The 17,558-nt window shown below is 37.7% G+C and overlaps 1 protein-coding gene across 1 annotated transcript in view; it reads right to left on the bottom strand.

Moving 5' to 3' along the window:
* Nucleotides 1-17,558, bottom strand: part of si:dkey-122a22.2 (uncharacterized) — a 60,427-nt gene that overhangs the window by 35,459 nt on the left and 7,410 nt on the right. Inside the window, exons 5-7 of the mRNA XM_007242112.4 lie at nucleotides 14,388-14,488; nucleotides 10,304-10,420; nucleotides 2,757-2,831 (exon numbers count right to left, since the gene is read on the bottom strand). Coding sequence (XP_007242174.3) covers nucleotides 2,757-2,831; nucleotides 10,304-10,420; nucleotides 14,388-14,488 — 293 coding nt within the window. The remainder of the gene's footprint in view (nucleotides 1-2,756; nucleotides 2,832-10,303; nucleotides 10,421-14,387; nucleotides 14,489-17,558) is intronic.

Here is a 17,558-nt window from a genome sequence, read left to right as displayed (position 1 = left end):
AAGACATTTTTGACATTGAGGACCCCAACAATGAAGTGTTTCAAGTGCTATTTTGCTCCATTCTTCCTGCTTACATGACTATTCAACAGTACAGGATCATCGTTTGTAACATTTCTAAATGATTAACTAGGATTGGGCTAAGAGGATAAATTGTACAAATTATATAAATTAAAATTCCTCTAATATAAGAAGCCAGTTTTACTTATGGCCTTTTAAAATGAACAAAATCTGTTACTGGGCTCCGTGTACATTATATTAACTTAAATCATAAGTTAATATTGCGCAACAATTATTTCGCTATGCCTAAGTAATTGGACTGCATGTTCGCCGTTTCGTGCCGGCCTGGTCGAGCTCCTATTAATCAGAAGGTAATTGGACACACATCCCAGATAAATGGTGCTGCTCCACATTCGGTCACATTCGAATTAGAGCGTTCTGAAGTATTCATTTCTTATCTGACGGAATCCAATTTTCTTACATAACCGTGGAATAAATAACAGCACTGGTACGTTATGAATCAGGATGTGCGACGAGACGGTCCACACAAGCATACGCGCTCAGCGTGACGGAGCAAATCTCGAATACATCTTCATTATCTCCTGTGACACGCTGGGAAGACAGCGCAGACGCTTCTGCTGCTCAAATGAAGACATTGCTGGGCAGGTAATGAAGACATGAATGCATTCCCTGTCTCAGAGCACACGTCTAGATCAGGCATTTAATGTCATAGTTTTCATTACAGATTAAAACAGAATAGTGAACTTTAAATGCAATAATCTGTGTCTCCACACAAAGATCAGAACTGCAGGCTGTAGTGCTTTTAGCTGGACAGTAGGGCTGGGCTTTAATATAGGTTTATAAGGAGTACATATAATATAAAACACAAAGGCTTTAAATTAAGGCTTTACTACTGGGTTTACTCTGTCGCACAAACAAATTACACAGTATAAAAAGAAATTAGACTTTATTATCAGAAAAACAGCTGAAGAATGTTAACAATAGACCTTACAAATTTTAATTCAGTTCAGTGTGCATTAATATTATCCTTCAAGCTACAGTATTAATATATTTTTACAAGGCCACAAAAATTTCTGCTCTTGAAGTTTTTCTACAGCTTGTATCCAGAGTTTTAGTGAGTTTTATCACTTGTGCTGAATAAATGATTCTATATTCAGGATCGTTTCTAGGCTCGTCTGGGGGAACTTTTTTTTTTCGAACTGTGGATTTATTGCATAATTTCATTCCTCGCTTTTCTGAGTAAACAATTGCTGTTTGACATTGTTTTTCTATTTTTATTTGGATGAAAAACACTCATACAGTGAGGAACAGCAGCAGGTGCTCCTTAGATAAAGTTCTCATAGTTCTCCAGGCAGGATGGAGGATTTAACCTACCATCACTCTATTAGCTTGTATCAGCTTGTAATGCTAACTGGCTAGCATTAGCTAGCAAGCTGTATCTGTTTCTTTGGTGGTGCTGTTCTAAACAGCGCTCTGCAGCATTTCTGGTGGTATGGTATACCGGATGAACCGGTATACCTCCTAGCAGTAATGCACAGTAAAAAAAAAATAGGGTAGGAAAAATACTAAAGATTTTGGTGCTGAAGATGACTTTTGAAAGCCATTTGAAAAACATTTATTTTTTTCTTAACAATTAGCCATTAACCTTCAAAAACTCTACACTGTACACTACAGTTGAACCCTGTGGGACTCAAAATAGATCAAATAGCTCATACTAGTTTGTTGGTAAACTTAAGGACGTAAGATCAGAAACTTTAGGATGTAGGATGAATAGAATTCATGAGTAACATAAAATTAACTAAAATAAATAATCACCACGTGCAAAATTTAATCAGTCGGACTATGTTCACACAGCAGGACATTTTGGTGGTCCAAATTCGATTTTTCTCATCATATGTGACACAGATGTGGTATATGTGTGGCAGTGTAAACAGCAAAAAAACACACTGAATCTGACATTTTCAATACTGACTTAGGTCACATTAATAAGTAGTATTAAAATCTGATACACATCTGATTTTCTGTAATGTGACTCAGTCTGAACAAACAGATCAGGACTTATGTGACTTTTACATCAAGGAGAAGGGGAAAAGGATGAGATCAGTGAATTAAACCTTTCAAATTACTTAAAACTTTTTAAATTAAAGACCTAAAACAACTTATACTTTTAACAGTGTTCGTCCCTTTTTCTCAAGGCCATAGATAACTTATCTGGCAAACTTCAACAATCAGGAGCAAACCAAACTAATGTCTAAGGTTTATGTAAGGCAGAATCCTTCAAAATCCTCTCTAATGATTATCTAATCATCTGCAGCTGATTTTACATTTTAAGCAGTAATAAATGTGGGTGTAACCAGGGAATATGGCAAAATGAAGCTTAAACACTGACCTATAAAGATCAATAAACTGTAGGCAACCTTAAAAATGTGCTGTATTTAGTACTTTCTCCAATAACTGCAGCTCAGCTCCTGAACGGAGAGCAGAATGAGTGATGAGCTGTTATTGAGATAGTGCTGAGTGAGATGAGCTGAACACAGGAGAGGGATCTCTCTTGATTTGGCTGCTGATGAGAGATAAGAAGCAGATGCTAACGCTCACTGGCCACTGATTAATAGGAGTGTGTATTAAAAGGGATGGATAGTAGAACTGTGTTAGTGTGCATTCCCTTCTCTCTCTCTCTCTCTCTTTCTCTTTCTCCTCCCTGCATCATCCTCTCTCACTCACTCCTGATGACTTACCAGTACTGCTGCCATGTCTCCTCTTCAAACGCGTCCTCTGGAATGGGACTGATCAACACCAAGTCCGACACTTGCCTGGACAGGAAAGAGGGCAGAAAGTGAGGGGAAACTAGGCCTGGATCAGCAGAGGAAGAAACAGAAATAGAAAAATAGAGCATGAACCAGAACTGTAGGAACTGTAGGACTGTTCATAAGATCACTGGCCCATATCAGAACTCATTCATTACATGGACAAAAGTTTTGGGACAGCTGTTCATTCATTGTTTAGTCTAAAATGTAATGTTTAGTCTGCTTTTGTTGGAGTAACTGTCTCTACTAGGGTGGGCAATATGGCCCTAAAATAATATCATGATATTTTCACGATAAGGATACTCTTGGCGATATGACAAAACACTTTAAAAAAAAAAAAACTATTTCAAAAATACACTAAACACTGCAAGAAAAAACATATTATTACATACAATATAATACTAAGTGAGATATTAAAAAATACAAAAATTGTGTCAGATTTTTGACAGAAGTCAATGAACCAGAATGTCATGATACTAAAAACAATGCACTCCAAATATCTCCATATATCCCGGAATAAAGTAAAAAAAATTAAACTGGACAGATATAATCTGTCTCTAGTAGATATATAAAGAGAAATGGGATGGGTGATATGGCACGATATTTTAGGGTATAATATCGTTCACGATACTGAAATATGTTGACAATATTATCGTGTACGATACAATATGGCACACCCCTAGTCTCTACTGCCCAGAGAAGGCTTTCAACGAGAATTTGCAGCATTGCTGTAACAATTTAATTGCATTCAGCTAAGTTTGGGCGGTATGACCAAAAATGTAAATCGTGGTATTTTATTATTATTAATTTATATTTTTTTGCATGACTGGGCTTTATTATATGTTTGTGACTAACTGTACTGTTAGCAGTACATATCATCGCTGTCCAATGAAAAACACTTATCTCCATTTTTGTCCCATTTTTGTCCCATATCAGAACTGTTCCATTACACAGACAAAATCTGTTCATTCATTGTTTAGTCTAAAATGCTATGTTTAGTCTGCTTTTGTTGGAGTAACTGTCTCTACTAGAGGTGGGCGATATGGCCCTAAAATAATATCATGATATTTCATGTTATTTTCGCGATAACAATGGAGATAATTGTTTTTTCCAATGAATGTTTTTCCAATGAAAAACACTTCTCCATTTTTGTCGATTTTTAGTTTACGACATAATTTGAACAGACAAACTTTACAGGACTCCATTACGTAGTTTACAACTGCTCTTAAAACGCATCTCTTCAAGATGGCTTACTCACTATGATTGTTGTATTTTAAGTTATTTTAATTAATTATATATTTATTTCATCTTGTTTTTACTTCGTTTATTTTATTTCTATTTAGTTGCAACTGCTTCTTTGCTTTAAATATGTACTACTTGATCTATGTACTGTATGTACACCAGATTTCTTGAATGTAAGGTGACCTTGAGTGTCTTGAAAGGCACCAACAAATAAAATTTATTATTATTATTATTATTAAACTGTTCCTTAAACTGTGCTACAATTTCTTGATGAAAGAACCAATAGAAACTCTTCAAAATAGCCTGAAATAAGTTATTTTTACATTGACTTCCACTGAAAGTTAAGAAGGTTTTTTTCTCTCTCCTGTAAATTTGCTGATTTGAAGATAAGTGACGATATGATATCAAACAGTAAGGCTTTAAATTAAAGCTTTCTGTCCCACAAAATTACACAATACATGAAATCAGACTTCACTAGCAGAAAAACAGCTGAAGAATGTAATCAATATAGCTTAAAAAGAGAAACACGGACAACTTTAACACAACTTCCTTTATAAAACTAATAATTAAATAGTTCCATTAATAGTGTAAACAGACCTAAAATGAAAGGTGTTTAACATGTAAGTATTCAAAAAAATATTTCTAAATGTTCTATTGTTTGACACAAGTTTAACAAATTATCAAATTCCAACATGTAATTATTGAAGCCATTATTCAAATTATTCAAGTAGCTGTTTATTTGTCACAATTCCTTTGGTTCTCCAGTCAACAAATTCATTCAGTTCAGAGTGCAGTAATATCTTCCTTAGGCTTGAGCAATATTTCTATACAGAAACTAGACAAGTTACATGATAATCTTTGTCAGCAATGGGTGAAAACCAGTAGATGAATCCATCCAACTCCAAAAATTTGGGCATATAGTGTATTTTGACAGGAAATTAGTTTATCTGGCTCATTTTAAACTTAAAGCTCCACTAGGTAGGATTGAGATTTTGTGCTCGTGGGCTCCTCCTACAGTTGCAGAGTTTAATAAATGTTTCAGGCGGATTAGTTTCTCTTTCTCGTTTTCTGGCTTTTACAGACATATTCGGTCTCTTTCCAGCTTCTGCCAGAGTGTCTGTATGTTAGTTTGTAAAGAATGAACCAGTAGTCCTTGTAGAACTGTTAGAACTAAAGGTCGGAAAGCAGGTCGCAGTTCTCGCGAGCGTTGGTCGCGGCCGCCTCGGAAAACTTACAGAGTCTGGTTTGAGCTCAGAGGAGCTCCGGCACAGACAAGAGAACCGCTACTCCTCCTATTACACCTCAATGCAGCGCTGCAGTGAGTTTCAAGCTGTAATTTTACTTCTTTAAAAAGATCAAAAATCAAGGAAATCCTACCTAGTGAGGCTTTAAAAAACTTATATTCATCTGCTTGTTAAATACAGGGGTTGGACAATGAAACTGAAACACCTGGTTTTAGACCACAATAATTCATTGACTCAACATTCAGTTCTGGTGGAAACAGGAGAGTTGAGGTGCACATTGAATTCTGCCGTGATTTGATCAGCCGTGTTTTTATGTTTTTTGGATACAATCTGGGTTATCACCCGAACATCCCTTTCAGACAGCTTCCTCTTACAGCGTCCACAGTTAATCCTGTTGGATGTGGTTGGTCCTTCTTGGTGGTATGCTGACATTACCCTGGATACCGTGGCTCTTGATGCATCACAAAGTCTTGCTGTCTTGGTCACAGATGCTGCAGCAAGACGTGCACCAACAATTTGTCCTCTTTAGAACTCTGGTATGTCACCCATGTTGTGTGCATTGCAATATTTTGAGCAGAACTGTGCTCTTACCCTGCTAATTGAACCTTCACACTCTGCTCTTACTGGTGCAATGTGCAATTAATGAAGATTGGTCACCAGGCTGCTCCAATTTAGCCATGAAACCTCCCATTCTAAAATGACATGTGTTTCAGTTTCATTGTCCAACCCCTGTAATTCTGTTTTGCTATGCTATGGTCACTCACAAGTATTTCACCATGTAGTTCACTGAGGTCGGCACTGTTGTTTAGTATTATTCTCCATTATTACTCAACACGGCTCCACCAAATTACAGTAAATTGTAGCTAATGGGCTTCCGAAACAGTTGCTTAACAGCTTACGAGAAATTCTCCCAAACAGAGCATTTCATTTATATTGATTGTAGATTGTAGGTATGCTGTAAGATGATGGTACCCGGGCTGTTTTACAGTAAAACACAGGAGATACTGACTGGAAAGCAGCTGCAAACTCGTACTGCAGGTGATGCACATTCCAGCTTTTTACAGTAAGTAAAATCAATCATCTCAGCTCAGCAATAAAAGCTGCCTCTTTCACTTCCCTTTTCAAATATAGGATACAGTGGTATGAAAAAGTTTGGGCAGCCCTGATAATTTTCATGATTTTCCAAAGATATAAATCATTAGTTTTTTGGATCAGAAATTTCAGTTAAATATATCATATAGCAGGTGATATTTGAGAAAAGAAACAGTCCCCTATAGTTTCTACAGTAATTTCATCAATTTTTCATGCAAATATATAAAGTAGGCTATGATGAAATGTATTGGCGTGGTCACTTTGCATAAAGTCGGTTTATATAAGTGATAATAAAGTAATCTTCATAAAGTACGCTTCATAATGTGGTTTTGTGACACAACACTACGTTATTATACGGACACTTAAAAATTTTTTAATTAAGTTTATTTTGATATCTCAATTTAAATACCTGTATAATTTTGAAAAATGTATTAGCTACTGCATCTACCTCATCTGCTTTCATTTGATACATATATATATATATATATTGCTGCACTAAAAGGTAGTAATTCTCATTTGTGAAAGTTTGGTTTAATGTCACTTTTAAATAAAGTTGGAAAAAAGTAAGCAATGATATTATTTTGTCACATTTTTTGAAGAATAACTGAAAACATACTTAAACGTGGTATATCATGATACATATCGTTATTGTGATATAAAAAAATTCCATATCGTGATATAGGATTTTTCCCATATCGCCCAGCACTACACCTCAGATTTTCAATAATATTCAGGTCTGGATTGAGATGATCATTCCAGAACGTTGTACTTGTTCCTCTGTATGAATGTTTAGTAGATTTTGAGCAGTGTTTAGTGTTTAGGGTCGTTGTCTTGTTGAAATATCCAGCCCCGGCGTGTAGATGGTTAAACACATTTTCTGGGTTACTGTCTTTGGAGTTACTTATCCACCCAATCTATACAGTACTAGAATCACCACTGCAACTCAAAAAGGGAGCAAAACGAAGTTCACATTAAGTTTGTGCTCATGTGCATTTAAAAATATTAGGAAAAAAGCTCATCATAAAGATTCCTGACTTAACCAGGTGTATTTTTAGCCTCTTCATTGTGATTTATATCATAAAGCTCGTGCCAATTGCCAACCTTAAGCAGGATTGACCGCAACCTCACACCTTTCTGATAAATGAAGCTACGACAGATACTGTCACTAAGCCAGTGCACCTTTTAAAACGAATGGGGTCGATGCCATTGCGGGGGCAATATTTTCATTTTGCAGGTGCCGCAGGGACACGGTGGCTTAATTTACGGGGTTAACAGCTGCACATCAGCGCTGATGAAACGTTAAATCTGTCAAAGAGAGGGAGAGTAGAGGAGCGAGGGGCCATAATCAGCCGACAGTGGAAGAGGGATTTATAGAGAACTGCTCCAGCAAGAAGCAGAGACCTGCACTGGTATGGTGGATGCCTGGTCACCTCTGGTGCCTTCAGTATTACGCAGTAGCTAATATAGCTTATAGCTAAAGCTTAAAACCATACATATAACTGCATTTTTAAATCACGCACTAACAGCTTGTCCAAAAACACAAAAACAGTCCAAATATGACATTTCTGTACTTTTTATAACAATCATTACTAAAAGTCATTAAGAATTTTTGTTATTTGTAAAACCCGACTTTTCAGAACCTCTCTTTAACCTTGTATCTTTTTGCTAATGCTTTTAAGAATGATATACAGTATTGTGCGAATGTTTTAGGCACCTGTGGGAATTTCAGTAAAGAATAAGTGTTATATCTGTAAAGTAAGTGTTTATTAGCTCAGTAAAAGACTAACATTACAATAATGCTACAATATCCTTAAAACATCTCCTAATCTCTCCTCATCTGAGTTTAATAGAGTTATTTTTCATTATATCAACACCTGGTTTGGTAAATTGGTAAATTTGGTAAATCAGGTGCGCTGCTGATGGAACTGAACATATACACATGCTGGCTGAGGAGCATCCAGGAGAAATCTGGAACTACACTACACTACACTGTTCTACAGCTCGGCTCACACGATATAACATACTTAGTTAAAAATGAGAATTCCTTGTTGTGTTTTACTGTATGTATGTTTATTTGCATCTGTTCAAATCATATGTGGTGTTTTTTTTCAGGTAAAAACACTCATATTTCTGAGATAAATGGATAAGTGTAATTTGCTTTGGTGCCTAAAACGTTTGCACAGTACTGTATGTAAATGGCCTATGTTGTAATTGGCTGCCCTGTCCTGCAAGAAGCATAGGCTGAATCCTAGTTCCACACTGTATGTCCAAATGCTTATGCTACTGTAAGTTGCATTCATTGCTGACAAAGATGCTCAAATGTACACACACAGCTTGACTAGTCAATGTGGGAAGTACTTTCAAAAGAACTGGACAATGTGGAAGAGATAAACATGAACCTATTGGCACCATGAATAAGGTATACCTCTCTAGCCCTGACATTAGGCAGCACTATTAGGTGTTTTTACACCAGCACTACAGCTCTGGAAAAAAAAGAGAGCACTTAAAATGATGAGTTTCTTTGATTTTACCAAATTGAAAACCTCTGGAATATAATCAAGAGGAAGATGGATTATGACAAGCCATCAAACCAAACTGAACTGCTTGAGTTTTTGCACCAGGAGTGGCATAAAGTTATCCAAAAGCAGTGTGTAAGACTGGTGGAGGAGAACGTGCCAAGATGCATCAAAACTGTGGTTAAAAACCAGGGTTATTCCCCCAAATATTGATTTCTGAACTCTTAAAGTAGTTTATAGAATAAAACAACAACGTTCATTTTACTCAAACATTTACCTATAAATAGCAAAATCAGAGAAACTGATTCAAAAACTAAAGTGGACTTAATTTTTTAACAGAGTAATGACACTCAGGTGCGAACAAACAACAGTACCGAGACCCGCAAGAGGATGTGGTCTCTGCCCGGTTCCAAATGAAGACCAGAATGGTTTGTTTGTGAGAACTCCTTAGGTTTCAGCTAAACTGCTGTTCAGGTGCAGTTTACCCTGATTTATTACCTTAATAACTACAGCTATAAATAATTCCAGCTCTGCTGCTGACCCATGCTCATCTATTTTACACAATGAACGCAGTATATGAAGTGCTCGTTACTAACGCTACATGGCTCTGCTTGCTGTGAGGACATTTGCGCTGCATATCCCATTAAAAAAACTGTGTTTGAAAGCGTAGCAGCTGTGTGGAAGCAGTATTAAAGCCATACACACTATACACGCTGTTCTGGAACATTAGACCTTCTTGCTATATTTACTTTCTTGCTCCCTTGCTAGGCAGCTCTCAACTATCAGAGAAGACGTGTTTTATTGGGGCGCATTCTGATTTAGGTTATTTGTCTGTATGAAAACAAACCACACACCAAAAGCGAAAACGCTCCAATTACACAAACTAATCAACTGTTTTACACCAGAGAAACGAACTACAGGTGTGAAAATGCCCTTAATGCTAATGTGGTTAAAAATAAATGGAACCAGTGGTCATGATTTATCATTACTATATTTTACTTAATTCTTACTGGTGGCTACGTGCTAAACTCATCCTTTAAAGCCCTGAATTTTAGAAAATTATGAAGAAAGGACCAACCAGGGGTCTCCCTCCTTCTGCAGGCTGATATTTCTGAGTGCCTCTTGAGTGCTGGAGACATCTATCCTAATTTAATCTGTACAATGTCATACAACACAAATGCTCAAATGCGCTTTATGACCGTGCATTAAAGCTAGCCCTGCATGGCTTCATCCCATTTAGTGATTCAGTTATGTGTCGAGCGTGGGCTCGGTCAGGACCCACCAGGAGTGAAACGCCCATGCTCTGACCTGGCAACCCACCAAACTGCTGTTTCAAGGTTTGCCCGCTCTGTCAGACTGATTGATTTGAGGTGAGAGGACTTACGCGTCGTGGATGTGGCTGTAGAACCTGCCGTTGAGCGCACCCAGCTCTGAACCAACCAGAATGAAGGGCGTGGCCAATTCTGCAACCTTGACCAATCGGTGGAGGTCGTCCACCATCCTGAAGAGCAAGAGAGAGAGCGAGAGAGGAGGAGAATGTGAAGAAGATGGGGAAGAGAAGAAAAGCGTACAGGTCAATTCCTCTCCAGTGAACATGGCCAGAATGAGTGAAGGCTAGACATAGTGTGTCTGACGCCTCATTCATCACCAGGGCGTGTTATGACATGTATCCGTTGACCCCTGACCGCGCCTCCTCTCTTCCAGACAGTGGTGCAGGAGTTAGCAGACTGGTCAGCTATGTCCTTGTCTAATACAGGAGAGACGGACTGACCCCAGACCGAACGCGCACATATAAATCTAATCAACATTACGTAGCAGGAGACACAGAGCCAAAGCAAGAACGATTTCAGACGTGCTCGTTACCCGAAAGGCCAAAAACACATACTGGGGACGTTTGAACGTGCAATAAATACTACACTCGTTCACAATGACACTGTGTAGAAAATATAGGGATTGGACAATGAAACTGAAACACCTGTCATTTTAGTGTGGGAGGTTTCATGGCTAAATTTGACCAGCCTGGTGACCAATCTTCATTAATTGCACATTACACCAGTAAGAGCAGAGTGTGAAGGTTCAATTATCAGAGTAAGAACACAGCTTTACTCTAAATATTGCAATGCACACAACATTATGGGTGACATACCAGAGTTCAAAAGAGGACAAACTGTTGGTGCACGACTTGCTGGCGCATCTGTGACCAACAGAGCAAGTCTTTGTGATGTATCAAGAGCCACGGTATCCAGGGTAATGTCAGCACACCACCAAGAAGTACCAACCACATCCAACAGGATTAACTGTGGATGCTGTAAGAGGAAGCTGTCTGAAAGGGACGTTCAGGTGCTAAACCGGATTGTCTCCAATAAACATAAAACCACGGCTGAACAAATCACAGCAGAATTCAATGTGCACCTCAACTCTCCTGTTTCCACCAGAACTGTCCGTCGGGACAATAAATTATTGTGCTCTAAAACCAGGTGTTTCAGTTTTTAATTGTCCAACCCCTGTAGCTCTGTGTTGAGGACAAAAGTACATAGTTTAGTATAGAATTTATTAGACATTTGTAAACTAAGTTGTTTCATATGAACTCATGAAGTTCAATTCATGTTGGACTCACTTTAAGTGCGTATTCTCCTCTATAGAGATTCTCTGGCATGGCATCGCTAGTTTTTGTGTGTGTTTAGTTCTGGTGTGTTCTCATGATGAAACGTGTTTCTGGAGAGCAGGCAGGTAAGTCAAAATTTTTCCACAGTGAGAAATCGTGTAATTTGTGATCCTGTGTCGCTGGTCAGTCATTAAGTGTGAAAGTCTCAACAACTGAAGGACTCACGTTTACAGCACAACCAGTCGTGTAGTGTGAACATCACGATGACTGACGGCTCAAAAAGTCGTTGATGTGAATCTGGCATTACCCAACAAACCGGCAGCCAAATGGTGAGCTCTGGCCACTGAGGGCTGAAAGAGCATTCATCAGAACGTCTGCTGCTCACCGCTTATTGAATTCTGGGAGGGAAATTGATTGCTGGAATCAGAATCAGTGTGCATGCCTCCCGCCGTGGCCAGATGGCTGGACGGAAAAGCTGGAGTCGGCGTGTGCAGGGTGTTACAGTGTCACCAGTTACGAGATAATAGTATCGCGGCCGTCGATGAAGCTGGACGGTGTGTTGCAGGAGGACAAGGACACACATGTTTATGCAGACGCACATCTATCTCCTCTGACTCGGTCAAAAGGACGGGCAGAGCTGATTGAAAATGGGGGCTGGCCATTACGCAGGACAGGGGGCAAGCGGGTGCCCTTGAGTGGGCGGTGAAAGGTTGTCTGCATCAGAGGAATAACGACTTCCTCAGAAGCTCAGTCCGTTTCCTCCACAGCCTGGGAGATCAGAGGAGGTTATAAGTGTAAAGTTAGACTGTGCTAATAAAAGGGGAACATTATTGAGCAGTGATGATGAGATCAGAATACGCTACATTAGTGTACAGATAAATCAGATTAAATCAAAATGCTATTCTTCCTGCAATCAATCAGCCAAGACATGTTCGATGCTGAAGTTTGTACTCTAACCAATGGAAGCTTGAATCCCAAAAGAGAAAAAAGACTTTTAAAATGTTTTAAGGATTTTAGCAAAGGTGTTTAAAGTACTCACACTCATTAATCTGTAGGTAGAATTATAGATAGTAGGGTTTAAAACACTTCTGTACAGTTTGACGTATAAAATCAGGCTTTTTACTCAAGTTCTGGTTTCAAAACTACTTAAAGTATAAAAGTAAAAGTAATGTAAGTGGAACAAATACCATTAAAAAAGCTTAGGCCGCACCACAGGTCAAAAAGACCAAATAATTTATACCAAACATGACTAATTGATTCTTAAAACGTATTAATGTCAAACATCTTACAATATGTGTTTATAAATTGTAGTTTAGGCTCAATTTAAGCTATTTAATTTATATAATTGTGAAAAATAGACCATGAATTTCAGTAGTGCCATACATTAGCAGGATTACAGTGTACACTGATACTAGAGTATTGGTGAAATACTGTGTATCACTAGTTTGTGAGAGGGATATTATTCACAGAGCACAATTTGTTCATTGAGATTATCCTAATTAAAAAGAAAATATAAAGTTCTCCGGGGCTTGAATTAAGTATTCTCAAATAGAACTGAGATTCAGAAAAATTTCAGATGAACTAACATTTTACAGCATCATTTTGTGATAATTAACATTTCTAAAGCCAAGTTAGGTAAACAAAACTGTAATCCTGAAGAAAAAAAACATTTTATTTTAAAGTCAAACGAGAGCTGGATGTTAATCTACACAAATTTCGCTCCCGAAAACTGTCTATTTGAGTGAGTAAAGCACTTCTGTTTATTTATAGTAAGCTAAAATTTGCAGATTTTTACTACAGCTAGCAGTGGTTAGCGGCTAAGGCCGTCCGACAGTGCTACACTGAGGAACACTGAGTGTTCTGCTAAGCCAGGGCGATATTAGCTAGCAGTTCATCCCACGAAGCTTGTTTTAACACGATGAACGTGCACGTTGCAGGCTGATGTACTCACGTCTGAACAGCGAAAGAGCTAGCACTAATGCTAATACTGCTTCAGCAGTGCTAGTGCACCTTATAGTGTGACAAATACAGCATTCGCAGATTTGGGTGCAAAATAAGAAATGCTGAAATATTTATTTTGCATAAATTATGCAAACAGAGTATAAAAATTAACTTAAACCTGACGTTTGTCATCTCTCTTTGTGGGCCTGCCACTGCTGCCACTTATATTAAATATTAAATATTGAGTGCATTGCTGGTCAGTGTCTTAGTCCCTAACCTTTCTTTTAAAACTATAGCCTTACCAAACTTACAACAATCTGCAAAGATAAAAAAAAAAAAAAACAGATCTAATGCAGATCTAACGTAAACGCCCTAGATACTCTATACTTTTAGCTTCTAATCACCATCAGAGAGCCTGTGACCGTTATAAATGATTTTTTTAGTTTATCTTTTTTCTTATTGTATTCATTGTTTTATTTTGTATTGTTTTTTGTTTATTTATTATTACTTTTATTTATTTTTTTATTATTTCAATCTTGTTCTTAGTTCTATTATTCATTTAATCACTTATCATTTTTAACATCTTACTTTACTTTTACTATTATCTATTTACTTATTTTATATTTTATAAATTTTTTACTTTTTATGTGCCTAATTTGTATTTTTTATGGTATTTTAGAATATTCTGTTTTACATATATATTGTAATTAAAAGTTGATTATTATTTTTTTTTTTTATCATTTTTTACTATTTTATTTCTTATTATTTCTAAATTATTATTAAATTTGTTCAATCCCTTTGATTTTTTAAAGGGTCGGCAACATTGTAAATGAGGGTCACCCTCAATGTTTTTTCCTGAATTAAAATAAAGGTTGATTGATTGATTGATTGATTGATTGATTGATTGATTGATTTTCAGTACCTTCCAGTGGTTGATGGTCTCCAGACCTTCTCCATGCCCATCGTCTCGTTCTCCATCACTCTCCTGCTGAAGCCCAGCCCCACTCGGTCATATGCACAAACCTGAGAGAGAGAGAACAAACCACATCATCACAAACTCCCAGAATTAACCACATCACAGGAGGAACTTATCTCCACCTGAAGCTTCTACATCCCTGCAAAGTTTGGCCTTCTTAGAGCTGAGCATTTACACAGTGCTGCAATACCAACTCAACCCAAATCCTCAGCTCGCTGCTATTGGTTTGTCAGCAACTCAGCAGAGAAAGTGCTTTCCTTAAGTTGGCCTGTTCACTCCTGGGCTTTAGAGATCGTTATCACATTCCAATACAGAACACCCAGCACAGCACTGCTTCATCCTTCTGCAGCTGCAGAAACCTGCTCTAACTGTACTAATCCACAGACACTGCAGTTCAACAGCCAACTACAAGCTTTATTAATACTTTATTATGATTTAGAATTGAGCAAACTCGATATTGTGTTTACAAAATGCTATTAAAACACTTAAAATGTAAAATGTAGCTTTGATTTAACAGTATAATGTTTATCTGCTCTATTTATCATTTTCCTCAACTTTATGCTACAATGCAAACGCAGACAGTAGCACATTTTTTCAGCTTCTCTATTTATTATATTGTGTGTTTTTTCACTTTTGCAAATAGTCAAGAATAAACAGGTAGGGGAGGGCTCTGAGTACTGTATTTTTTTGTTTTGTAAAACTATAAAACACTCATTGTATAATTAAGCACACTATTAATGAACATCTGTTTTCCGGTCTATTTTTATACATAAGGCACACCGGATTATAAGGCACATTTTAAGAAAAATTATAAGGAACTTCTAACTCAGCAAGTCCCGCCACTGGGGGGTGGGGGGTGGGAATAGCTAACTAAAATAAGTAAAGCCAAGCTAAGTAAACAAACTGTAATAGAAAATTACTTTCTTTTAAATTCAAACGAGAGCTGGATGTTAATCTACACTCTGATTTCTCCCCTGAAAATTGTTTATTTGGGAAAGTAAAGCATTAACATTAGTAGCTAACAGTTAGTGGGTAATGCTAAGGCTGCTCCAGCAGTGCTAGCTGGGGTTAGCAGCAGACTACAGGCTGATAATCCTCAGCTCTGAACGACAAAAGAGCTAGCGCGGTTAGCGGGTAATGCTAATGCTGCTCCAGCATCAGACTACAGGCCGATAATACTCATCTCTGAACAGGAATATAGCGATTAGCGCCTAATGCTAATGCTAACTGCAGTCTCGGTGCTGGAGAACTAAACTGAAACTCCTGTATAACACTGTACTTCAGCAGAGTGGCTTTACTGCTTTTTAATACCTGACTGGTAAAATTCATACATAAGGTGCATGGGATTATAAGGCAAACTGAGGATTTTTGAAGAAAAAAATGAAGAAAAAAATTAAGGACTTTAAGTGCGCCTTATATTGCGAAAAATACAGTAGTCCAGTGGTCCAAAGCACTGCCACTATGACTAGCAGCAGCCTACAGGCAGATAATACTCACCTCTAAGCGGCGAAATAGCTAGCGCGGTTAGTGGCTAATGCTAAGGCTGCTCCAGCAGTGCTAGCCAGGGTTAGCAGCAGACTACAGGCTGATAATACTCCCCTCTGAATGGGGAAATAGTGAGTGCGGTTAGCGCCTAATGATAATGCTACTCCAGCATCAGTGCTGGAGAAGTAAACTAAAACTCTGTTCACTGTATAATGCTGTACTACAGCAGAGTGGCTTTACTGCTCACTAATACCTGACTGGTTAAATTCATATATAAGGTGCACTAGATTAAAAGGCGCTCTGATGTTTTTTATGGGGATTTTTTTTTTTTTTTTTTTTTAAGTATTTTAAGTGCACCTTATAATCTAAAGCGCTTTAGTGGTCTAAAGCACTGCCACTATGATCAGAAGATTGTGTGCACAGCACTCCATCCAAATATTTTCAGTGAATCTGAACTAGTGCCTGATAACTTTTCCAGTCCACTTCCTTACAGATTTTACAGTGAGCAGAAACTGTATGGAGGTAGAGGTTTAGAAAAGCATGGCACTGTTTTTATTTTTATATTTTTCTATCACGCTGTAAACACAGCAGACCTAATGATGATGATCTGCCGTGTGATTCAGTGTCTCTGATGAACGTTTTCTTGGCCAGCTATTTATACTGACTCACGCTAAACAAATGGTGTGTTATGTTTAGCTGAGAAAACAGACTGGGAGCAAGCTCAGGCAATAATTAATAAACACAAACATCTCCATCTCCTCATCAGAACCACAAGAAATATTATCCCTGATTAGTTTTTGAGTTTCCCAACTTCAGAAATAATCTGATCATTTTACTCATCCTTTTTAACAAACAACAGAACATCTTTTAGCAATAGTTACATGAAAATTAATCCAGGTATACTGCACAGCCCTTTAGACTGCATTGCAGAAATTCAGTGTTTAAATGATTAGGCAGTCCACTACAGAAATTATCGTTGACTAATCGAAAAAATAATCAATCAGATTAGTCGACTACCAAAGAAATCATTAGTTGCAGCTCTATTGCATTCAGCCACAACACTGCTAGATTCATGTTTATCTGCTTCAGTGAGTCTATTCTGAGTTTGTGCATTTGCACATCATTGTCAGCAAATATTGCAGCTTAAAGTAGCTCAACAAATTCAATGGAAGCATGTCCATAGTGTATATCAGTCTGGAATGGGTAATAAAGCCATTTCTGTGTCTATGGAGGTCCAGAGAATAGCAGGCAATATCTTAAATTGGACAAAACATGGAAAGACAAATCCAACAACTGTTCGATGACCTCAATGCAAACTCATCTATGAAGTCTTAAAAACCCCCAGATTAAGATATCTAAGGCACTGTAGTAGAATAAAACTCTCATTTTGCAAAAACAAAACCCAAACTGTCAAATAATCAATTTGATGCTCTGTTGCTGGACATTCGTTGCTAAATCCAGGCTACAAATCATTCAGTAGAAACAACTGGACACGTCTGTTAGAGTGATCGCAGGATAAGTGCTTCATTATATGAACAAATATACAGAGGAGTGGTCTAGCGGACTAAGGTGCTGCCACTATGATCAGGAGACTGTTGGTTTGATTCCTGGCCATGCAGCTTGCCATCAGCT

The sequence above is a fragment of the Astyanax mexicanus genome, chromosome 1, assembly GCF_023375975.1.
Source record: "Astyanax mexicanus isolate ESR-SI-001 chromosome 1, AstMex3_surface, whole genome shotgun sequence".
Lineage (NCBI taxonomy): Eukaryota > Metazoa > Chordata > Actinopteri > Characiformes > Acestrorhamphidae > Astyanax > Astyanax mexicanus.
This window is presented reverse-complemented; position numbering and strand designations above follow the sequence as displayed.